The following is an 11,244-nucleotide window of genomic DNA, read 5'->3' on the forward strand; positions in this document are numbered from 1 at the left end:
TGCGTCCCTGGAGAAAATCAATCTAAGTTGCTCATTACCAGAGGTGATAACATCGAGGAGCCATTGGCTCATGTAATAACTCAGCATACATTACTTAATACGATAAATTGACCAATAGCAGAAAATCCTGCAATGATCTCTAGCACAGCAGTCATTCATGATGCTTTCTTGTAGCGAGTTCACTCATATATGACACATAGTGTTATGAAATGCTTCGGAGTTTCAGACGAAATTCAGATCCGTTTCCTTGCGCACCAACACGAGGCTGACGTGGTTTTGGGTGAAGTGTCTCAACAAGTATTGTTTACATTGTCATGACATGTGGTGCAGACATTTATGTTCAGCGCAGGATGATTTTAATAACTTTGGTTATTAAAAATCAGTTTTCGTTCAGCACCGTCATCCTTGTAAAAATTCATCTGATACTTTGGTTTATGGCCAAACATCTGCAGAACTTATGACATTCCTGTCAACCTCAGCAGCTACTTTCTATTTAATGCTAGTTAGAAACTGGCCACAGTTTAAATGTCTATGTAGCAGAACATTACTTAAAATATTTAAAGGAAAAAATAAAATTTCAAACTAAACCTTAAGTTACAGAAAGAAAGAAACCAACAAATATGAATTCTTCACTTATCTGACTTGTACATGTCTTTAGTGTCAAGAATCTTTAAATATTTAAATATGCAAATATGCATGCGTCCATTAAGAGTTCCTGTGATACGTGTTTTTTTTCAACAGTGCAGCATTTATGACTACTTTGATAAAAGGCTTCTCCCTCTGGGGCTGTGGTACATAATCCATTCCCAAAATACCTCGTTAGCAGGACATGATGTACGTTTCTTTCCCTTAAAATGTATATCCAATACATGCAGGAACCAAGTGGAAGCACCATGTTAGGGAATAGTTCACCGCGGGGTCGCCTGTTGCTTGTTTCATTGGCGTGTTGTGTTCACTTAACTAAAGTCTTTGTTGTTTTTCCCAGCAAGGATGTTGCTTCCACATGAAAGTCTGCACAGACTATTTCTGAGTGATCATTCACCATCTTATGCCTGTAATAACAAGTTTGATGCCTAATCTGATAAATTCATCATCAACTATGTCACTCTGTAATTGCTTAACTCAACTGACCTGTAGATACAGAGTGAGTTTTGTAAATGCTGCAGACTTATGTAAACAGCCTCTGTCAGTCCTCGGGCTAGAACTGAGGACAGTTGCCATTGCATGTGCATGTCTGGAATTATCTCCTGGCATGACAGTGAAATACTCCTACAGTAAAAGTGTTCCTGCGGATTGGTGACTTTCCCTGCTGTGACTGCGTTGTTAAGATTAGTGGTTCTCAAGTTTCCTTCGTCATGACCTCCCTTTGAAAGACGAAAAAACTTCCCATGCATAAAGCCAATGAGCACATTTTTGTGCAAATAAAAATACATGTTACACAAACTTGCAATTTAAGTTTCATATTTCGAATACAACCGTCGTGTGTGACTGACTGATGAGCTGCAGCTCGTTCTTTGCCTTTTCTCTCCTGCCAAACGCCTGCCCATTTGTACATGTTGTGTTTGGACAAATGTTGCAAACTTGCATCTTGATTGCTGCGTTTAATGTGTGTTCATGAACCAGATTGTAGCAGGATTTCAAGCTCTTCACATTTTACCCTTGGGTCACGTACCTCAGTCACTTTTAAAAAAACAGGTCAAGAATACTGAATTCCTCCAATGTTTCCCTACATTACTTTAATTTGATATGTGACACTCAAATATTATTTGATTCCTGAGATGCACGGTTATAAGAAGATAGATAGATGTCTCTCATATTGGTTGTGGTAGCAAAGGAGAAGGTGAAAGAATGAAATGAAAGATGAGAAGTATGTGTTGGAGAGGAAGAGAAAGGGACACTGTAGAGGAAACTAAACAATGGCTTCTGAGAACCTTTGTCATAAACAAGGTAACAGCAGGCTGCAATGCAAACACAAAACTAGTTATCAAACTACACTGGATGATAAGAAAATGGGACTGGTCCGTTCTGTTTTCGTACTAATCCAGAGTTTGAAACTGAGTTGAAGGCAGGTAGTGACTGTAATCCTCCGGCAGAATTATTTCCACTGCTGCTGTCGTTTTTCTAATTATTTTTACTAAAATCTTTCTAATGTACTCATATCAATTAGTCCACTGTTATTCTCACACCCTGTCTGCATCAAGCTCTGCAGAGGTGGCGCGAAGCCAAAAGCACTTTTATCAACTTAACTGGTTTCCCATGTGGTATTTGACTCTGAGACTGAAATCGAAACACCGTAAACATGTGAAATGTTCCTGTTTTTCAAAGAGTTAAAAAAGACTTGGCCACGAACGGAGTGCGACCAGCTGATTTTTACATCAGCGTTGCTCTTGTGAATGTTTACGCTCACATACACATGCAGACTCTCATATACACAACCACCTGCACACATTCATCTGTTCTCTAGACAGCCTTGATCAAACTCAGACGTGATTGTGGTTTTAATAAGAACATGTATAGAGTTTCTCATCAGGAAACCATTTTTCATTTTAAAACGGCTTCTACTGTTGCCTTCTGTGGAGCCAGAGAGCCGAGACCGAGATGCAGTGGCTGGAGATCCTCACAGACAGGAAGTGAGGAAAAACCATTTGGGGGCCAAGGGAGCAAAGTACGTTCTGCTGGTGGCTAAAAATACACCATGTGCAGCTTGTCATAGAAATCATATGCACTGGCTTCAGGAAGTATGCTCTATGGCGTTAAGCTCTGGGCTTTAGGGGGATGCCCCTTCAAGGCAGTCAGAGACATGTCGCTTGGCTCTGTAGTTGCAGGTCTTTTCTACTTAGAAGCAGCTTTTATACAGCTGCTTTCATCGCTCCATCATTTCTGAGCAGTGTCCCTGAGCTCCCAAATAGCAAAATGCTTCACCGTAGTGGTCGTATTAGCTTATTGCTCCTGGGAACTCTCAATCGTTACACATTAATTTACACCTTTGCCCTGTTTTGCCACAGTCAGGGGTCTACAGAAAGTGGCTTGGACTTCATGATGTGGTTTTTGTCCAGGCATGACGTGAATTTATACAATCTGGAGTGAATCATTTTAGGTTTGCATATTTAATCAGTTTGCAACAGGTTTAAAAGTTAAATCTACAAGACAGTGTACAAAACGTGAAGGAGCCTGAATACTTCACTCTGCTGCCTCTTGTGATTTCTACATGTTACTTTTAGCTTGGGAAGAGCTTAATAACAGCAAAGAATGGTGTTGCGCAGCTTTGCAGCACAGCTGGTGTCTGACAGCTGTCCTTTTTGTCCCCGTCTACGGAATCAGTCTCAGCCACGCCAGAGCCAGTAGACACAGTGCAGCGCTTTAGCAGAGCTGTGAAGCATGTGGTGACGCAGTCTTTTGTCTCCCCCCCTCTTGCTTTCTCAGACACCGAAATTTTCCCTCCTCTCCTGGTCTTCATGGACTAAGCCTCTCGATCCCATGTTTCCTGGAGTATCTGCCAGTTCAGCCTCACACACACTTGGCCTGGCAGACCCATGAGAACCAATATATCAGGATTAGCTCCTAAACCTCAATACAGACCTCACCTCTGCAGAACTGGATCATTTTCCTGAAAGTGGAATCATAAATTTGTATAACTTATAAGTGTGTAATTGAATGGAAATAAGTCAAATTAATATTTGAATCTTAGTTTAATCTAAGTTAATTTTTCAGTCTCATAAACTTCATATAACTCTAATATGTTTTTTTTTCCAAAGTATACAGTATACACTTATTTATATTTACACATATTTACAGTATGCGTGCCAGCTCAAATAAAAAAATGCATTATCATTTCACAGAGACAGTTTGTCTTCTAGTTCCATCTGCTGTTTAAAGTTTTGTTAGTCATTTATTTTTCTTACCCTTCTCACAGACTAGAAAGCATTTTTTCCTTTTTTATGACCCATGTACGGTCTGAGGGTATGGAGTCTGAATCTGACAGGAATATCCCTCCATGTTTCCAGCATTGAGTGGCAACCTCTGGTAGTGCCGAGTGTTTTCATTGCAAGTTCATCTTGTCCCAAGAGTGCGCGGTTGGGGAATGAGTGTAATTGAGCCTTTTGGTATCAGTGGTGTTTAGGGCCGCGTGTAGCCTGTGGCAAAGGTTTTCTGAGATCTGTGCCCCATCACTCCCTGTTGGAACTCGTCAAACCCAGGAGACAGGATCTGTTAGGAATTATCAAGCCCTCCTCAGGCAAATGGAAATCAGACAGGCCAAAGCAAAGCTGCAAATGCTTCATTTTTGGGAGTGAACTAGAAAAGGCCTAAAAACTTGTTGGGTTTCCACTGGTGTAATTCTATTTTACCCTGTCAAAAAAAACACATATTTTAATCCTGGCAATTTGACTCATGGGAAGTAAAAATGAAAAGGCCTGTGGCAAACATTTAGCCTGAAAGAATATTGTGGAAACGTTTGTGGGAGGTTGTCATTTATCTCGGCACGTTGAATATGGTACTGATCTCATTTCTCTGTGTCTTTCTCCAACATTGAGTCAGTTCTCTCTCTCTCTTTCTCTCCCTTCCCTCTCTTCACAGTGGTCACATAAAAGGGAGTAACTTCTGTTTAATTGGATGTTTTGTCTGCTGTCGATGACAGCAACCATCGAAAACATTGTTCATTAGGCGTGTATATATGGCCTGCATTTGCATACCATGTTTGATGCCTGGTACTGTTCTTGATCCATACCGACTTGGTGCTCCTTTGTGTGACTGTGTGATTGGAGCCACAGTTTATTTTCGTTCTCTTTGTGTACATGGACTGGGCAGTATGTCGAGGACAGAGGGGAGGAGGGTCAGCCACTGTCAACAAGCGACGGATCGTGAGAAAGACGGGCTGCTATTTGTGATCAGCATGTTATACCACAGCTGCTGAAGTTAAACCGAATTGGTGCTTTTCGGTATTGCATCAACAAACCTCCAGCTTAACTATAGCAGCATGTCAAAGTCATGCCACCCCTGCAGACAAAGAGGAGTTTCTCAATGGCACAATCTTCTCGGTTCACCCCTTTATCATTACTGTGTTAAACTCTTAAATGGGAGACGTGGACGTGAAATAAATTAAGATATGTATTTGTCCAGATGTTGTTGCAACGGGATGTTTTTTGGAGAAATATTTCTTGCTCTTGTCAAAGTGAAATCCTGAGCTGCAGAAAGAACAAAGTGTCAAAGCCAGAGGACATAGCTGTGCTGTCACACATCATATGAAAGCAACTGTTTCATGGAAAAGAGGATCAACTTGGGGAAAGAGCTTAGCTGTGGAAATAGTGTGTTTGCGCTAATAGTTTGACGTTTAGCCCAGCTAATGATAATGAATTAGACATTCTGAACAGGCTGTCTTTTTGCTCTTTACCATTACAGAAGTTCATGACGGTGTTAGACTTTGATTTTAGTTAAATATTTTACCGCACAGCCAACCACCACCATCCCCTTCCAGGCTCGGAAAAAAAGACATTGTTCATTATTATCTAGTGAAACATCTGCTGTGTTTTCACGGTGTTTGGTTTAATCTGGTGTGGCCTCTACAGGGCGTTGTTTTGTGAGTGTGAAGGTGATTAATGGTGTGGGTCTGTTTTTGTGTCTCCCATTATCAGTACCCTGTCCAGCTGCATGCATGCAGTGGTGGCTCTGCTCTACCCCTTCTCCTGGCAACACACCTTCATCCCTGTGCTGCCAGGGTCCATGTTGGATATAGTCTGCTGTCCCACTCCCTTCCTGGTGGGGCTGCTCTCCAGCTCACTGCCTAAGCTTAAAGAGTTACCTGTTGAAGAGGTGAGTGTAGTCTACCTGTGGATCCTTTGACTGTCTACCTGTGTAGTTTGTTTTCAGACATACATCTCTAACACTCTGCATCTAGATGTCCCTGATTGTTTAGTCTTTATCTTGTTTGGTTCTTGTCTTTCTGTGATTAAAGTCTCTAGTTTCATAAGGAACTAGCCAGGTGCCTCCCAACCAAAGAAAAGACTTAAAACTAAGGACATATTTTAAGATGAAGCTTTACCAGAACAACTTAAATCTGAGTTTATTGTTTTTTGGCCACTTGGTGGCGGTAGAACAACCCATAAACAGAAAACTGAACATTTGTCACTTGTTCAGTCTTCTCCAATATGATTATTTTCTGGTTATCATATTGTTCTATGATATAATCAGAATATCTTTTGGTTTTGAACTATTGACTCTAACAATACAAGAGATTTTTAGGAATTTGTGAAGGATGTGTTTATAATTTGACATTTTAATATTGTAGTTTGTGCTCACAATACATGTTTTGGCAGTAGATATACAGTAGATATACTCATGGAAACTATGTCTTCTCTCAGCGTTGCCTCTCAGACTGCCCATGCCAGTCACAGTTAACAGTGACCTGTTAATGGGCCTTCAAAAAAACCCATTGTCTGTTTACATCCTTCCTCCTTTTTCTGACTGACTCATGAGTACATTTAGAAAACTTATCTATCTTTTACATCTGAATGTTTGTTGTGGTAACTTCTCGGTGTTGATGACGATTCTTTTTATGGAGACTGTGTTTTATACAGAGCAGATTCCCCTGCAGATGAAGTAGATGTAAAAGGTTAGTCCTGCAGAATGATAAGCTTCTCTTTCCTTTTCTTAGGCATTAATGGTGGACCTTGGAACGGACCGATTCATCCGACAGGTTAGTCCATGAACTTATAAACAAAGACAAAACTAACTAACTTCTGCTAAACAGTGACCTCTGTGGCCACATGTGGCAATTGCAAGATAATGTAAATTTCCTTTCATCCTGTTAGATTGCCTTGTATCACACGTTAGTAGCATATTGCTTTATAGCTTTTTTAGACAGATGCGTGTGATGGAGCTACAAAGCAGGAAACACAAACGTGTCTCCTAGATGATCCTCTTGTTTTATTTAGTAATAAAAAACACAGAAATGTTTACGTGTAACGTGCAGATTTGTACCAGTGTCCTAAAGTTTTACTAACTAAAGAGTTTTTCTCTTTTTTTATCATGAATTCATCTTTTACTTTGTAAGAGGAAGAGTTTTTTCTTCTTTCAAAAGTTACAGACTTTGAACAGGGCTGTAAACCATCGCGGTTCTCTGTTATAAGTCTGAGCCTTTGAAACCTACTCTCCAAACATTGTTGTTTATCGCTGGTGATGGCAGTGTTTTCAATTGTTTATAGATGGACGATGAGGCTTCGCTGTTGCCGCGGAAACTTCAAGCAGCTCTAGAACAAGCTCTGGAGCAGAGGAATGAAATCATCAATCAGGACTCGGACAGCGAGTCAGACGAAGGTGAATATATGACAAATCATCTCTCCAGATGTTTTCTTTTTTAATTAGAGCAAAGTCTGTAACAGATCATGTTCAGTCCATGCCTCTGTGAAATTCTCTGGAAGTGATGTCGACTGTACAGACTTCCCATGACAGTGAGTCACAAAGGTGAGATAATAGTAAGGCTCTGAAGACGAATGATGATGTAGCGAGCTGACTGGTTGCAAATTACAATTCGTTATTCTGAGTAATGTGGTGGGAAAACAACCACGAGTGGTGTGAGTAGAACAAATCTAAAAGACACATGGGGGTGTGTGTATAGGGTATTGGTGTGTATGCAAACTGTTTGTCTCATTTCTCCCTGCCTATAAGCACCTCCCTCATTTTCACTCAAAGGCCAAGAGAAGTATCTTTTTATGATGGGTTATTGTCAGGGGACCTTGCAATAGGTTTATTTGTAAAGTATTTTACTGCACAAAAGACAAAACGATGTGGACTTTCAAGCAACAATAATTAATAAAACTTTATGTTACATTTGGAAAGACATTCACACTGTTTCAGATCCTTGTTTTATTACTAATAAGTGCACACTGTACATGGGCGAGACTCTCCGTCTGTGCTTTCTACATTCTTCGCCTCCGTCTGTGGTTTTTTTACATCTGCTGCATGTCAGTCACAACCTGCTCTTGCTAATGTGCAAACCAAAGCAGGGCACTTGTGCAACTTATAGTCATGTAAAAGAAAAGATCCAGACGTGTGTGTGTGTTTGTGTGAGGTCCAGGAGATCATCACGATACTTAATATTTACTTTGTAAAACAACTAATGTGAGAGTACAATAATAAACACCAACTGTAATGTTCTGTAACTCATCAAGACAGTGAAGGAAATGACTAAAAACCCCAGGCATGCTGGAATTGTCCTTTAATGACGCGGTGAGGCTCTAGTTGTGCCAGTCTTAATTATTTCAGTTTTTCTGTAATGTTTACTGAATGTCTTGTTACTGGGAGGGAGATCTCTTTCCCACAGATTTCCTCCGGCTTCATCTAAGACTCTTTAGGAAAACATCAGATTTGTAATGTTCCTGATCGGAGTCTTGTGTTGAGCCGTGATGCTCTGTGCCTCTGTTACTAAGCTTACTCACAATGTTCAGTTCCTTTTTTGTGGTTAATTTGGTTTCTAGCTGATTTGATCATGACTTATGGGATACATCCCTGCTTAACAATAGCTGTGGGTACATTTTATTACATAAGTGGCTGTGAGCATTGAGCCAAAGCATGCATTCGTCTTTAATCTCACTCGGCAGTCTGGCTGTTACTTTGGAACAAGCCAAATAGTGTGTTGTGAATACTGGTGCAATGACTGTACGCAGTACTGTGATTAATCCCTTCTCCTTTGTGTCTATAGAGTATAACTCTCTGAACAGCCTGGTGTCAGAGGCCTTCATCCGCTTCTTCCTGGAAACCATCGGCCATTACTCCCTGTTTATCACTCAGAGCGAGCGCGGAGAGCGCATCTTTCAAAGAGAGGCTTTCCGCAAGTCAGTGGCGTCGAAAAGTATTCGCCGTTTCCTGGGTGTCTTTATGGAGTCACAGATGTTTGCAGGGTTTATCCAGGATCGGGAGCTGAGGAAGACAAGAGCTAAAGGTAGACTGCTGGTCCCTGAGTTTTCTCAATAGACTTTCACCCCTGTACTTTCTAACTAACGCACTGTTCAGCAGCAGATAGTGAGTGAATACTGAACTCTAGTGGCAGAAAATTATTTTCTCTTCACTTCAGTTGTACCTGGCAGACAAAAGTAAATCTAACCTCCTGGAATACTGAGTTGTTTCTGATGTATGTTTTACCTCTTGTATTCCTCTCTTCATAGGTTTGTTTGAGCAGAGGGTGGATCAGTACCTCGAGGAGCTACCAGACACAGAGCAAAGTGGAGTCAACAAGTTCCTGAAAGGCCTTGGTGAGTTCTGCAGCAGACATACAAGGCTGGTCTCAGATTACAGTAGTTTGGAAAATGTTGCTGCATTTGAATTCATGCTAACAGCCTTAAAAAAATATCTCAAATATTTCTTCTCTAACTCTCCACTGAACGTTTTCACACTATAAAATTCACAAGATCTTAGATGTTACTTCCATCTAACCACAGGGAGCTACACACCAACTTTTACAAAGGCTCATTTTCTGCCGCTCATATTTTTTGGTCAGGATCTGAATTTTTGTGTATAAATATATAAACATGATCACAAATGTGTCAAAAAAGCGCAAGAATGTTATTTAACCTGGATGTTTGACCTTCGCTGTGTAGAATGATGTGTGCACAGAGTTTGACACTAGACGGCTGTTTTCACATCCATCTACTGAAATGTGAAACTTTACATCCAGTCGAACAGCCTGAATTAACCTCTTGCATGTTGCATGTTGTTTATTTTACATGATATAATGATTTGTTTTTTACTGTTTTCAGGAAGTAAAATGAAGTTTCTTCACAAAAAGAACTGAGGGCACATCGTACAACAAGAAGACCTGATGTCTCAAGTCTCTGCATCATGATGATTCTCTTTCTGTCTTTTGCCAACATTATATATGTAAACATGTACATATTATTTCACTGTAAGCGGGCTAACTCTTCAGTGTATGTTTATAGTACCTTATGAGATAGTAGCAGGATGGTACACAACGAGTGAGCCGTAGAGAAACCACTGACGTGCTGGTGTGTTTGTGAAGAGTGTTGTCAGAGTGTGTGAGTGGATGTGACTGTATATGAGCGTAGATGTACAGTTCGTATTCATTTTGCATTATTTCACCATGGTGTTGTCCTCTGTTTAAGGAGTGGAAACCTATTCAAAAACTGTACATGCATCAAGACAATGAAGAAAATGATTGTAACTCTTCATGGAGTCTTTTGCAATCTTTTATTAAAAAATGGTAATTAAAATACTTAAAATACCTGAGTGTAGAGTATTAAGTTGACAAATTGGGCCATCATATCTTATCTACAGCCTTTAAGTTATAATGCTGTTTGGTTGCTTACTATAAACAAGGCCATGTCTAACAGTTATTCACATTTTGCTATATGATTTTAAAAAATCAGCCCATTATATGTGTCACATTTACGTGACAGCCTCTCCCAACGCTATGCATTAGGAGAAGCTGGTAAGATCCCAAAAGGCTCAGTTAGTCTAGCACCAGCTACCACATGCTGCTGGTAACCTAATTACACGTGTGCACATCACTCTGGTGACTGTCACTGCCATGCTGTTATTAGCTCTCCTACCTGAGAGGCTCGCTGTCGACTCTATCCGCCATATTGCTTTTTCTTTGCGTGTGTCCTTTGCACCAATTAAGAGTGACATTTAATGTGATGTCGTCTTGTTGGGTGTTAAGGGGAGTTAAACAGAGCTGCACATGCACAACCAGCAACATTTTATTGACCTTTAAGTAAAAGTAGTGAGTCCACACCTCAATAATAAAAATAATAATGACATAATAGTTAGTCAGAGCATGTAAAATCCATTCAGAATTGACCTAAAGTAAAAGTATTGAGGTATGTTTGTAGGGTATTAAACGTATCACTGGAATTGTCATATGTCATTAATGGGAAACTAAAATACAACAAACAACCATATGTCAGTAGTCGAGGCTCTCTGGCAGCAGCTTCTCTGTATATTGTGTGATATTATTCAGCAGATATATTTATATGTAAAATCTTATAAAAAGGTAAAAACGATAGTGATAAGATAAATGTAGAACAGTAGTTAAATAAAAAGTAACACAATTGCTACCTGACATCCATTTAATTAAATAATTATAATGTAGAAATCATATTAACACTTTTACTACATTGATCTGTTCACTTTTCCTGCGTAAATACTTCTAATTAGTCCCGATAAAACACCTCGAACATCTCCAAAGCATTCATTTTACAGCCTAATTAAAACTCCACAATGTGTTCGCTCATT

General features: G+C 40.0%; 1 protein-coding gene across 2 annotated transcripts in view; it reads left to right on the plus strand.

Moving 5' to 3' along the window:
- Nucleotides 1–10,193, plus strand: part of dennd2b (DENN domain containing 2B) — a 42,171-nt gene extending 31,978 nt beyond the window's left edge. For both annotated transcript variants that reach the window (XM_026378476.1, XM_026378475.1), the window contains exons 15-20: nucleotides 5,631–5,808; nucleotides 6,650–6,691; nucleotides 7,200–7,311; nucleotides 8,696–8,935; nucleotides 9,159–9,245; nucleotides 9,750–10,193. In XM_026378476.1, the coding sequence (XP_026234261.1) occupies nucleotides 5,631–5,808; nucleotides 6,650–6,691; nucleotides 7,200–7,311; nucleotides 8,696–8,935; nucleotides 9,159–9,245; nucleotides 9,750–9,784 (694 nt within the window). In that variant the 3' untranslated portion in view covers nucleotides 9,785–10,193. The remainder of the gene's footprint in view (nucleotides 1–5,630; nucleotides 5,809–6,649; nucleotides 6,692–7,199; nucleotides 7,312–8,695; nucleotides 8,936–9,158; nucleotides 9,246–9,749) is intronic.
- The last annotated feature ends 1,051 nt before the right edge of the window (nucleotides 10,194–11,244 follow it).

The sequence above is a fragment of the Anabas testudineus genome, chromosome 3, assembly GCF_900324465.2.
Source record: "Anabas testudineus chromosome 3, fAnaTes1.2, whole genome shotgun sequence".
NCBI lineage: Eukaryota > Metazoa > Chordata > Actinopteri > Anabantiformes > Anabantidae > Anabas > Anabas testudineus.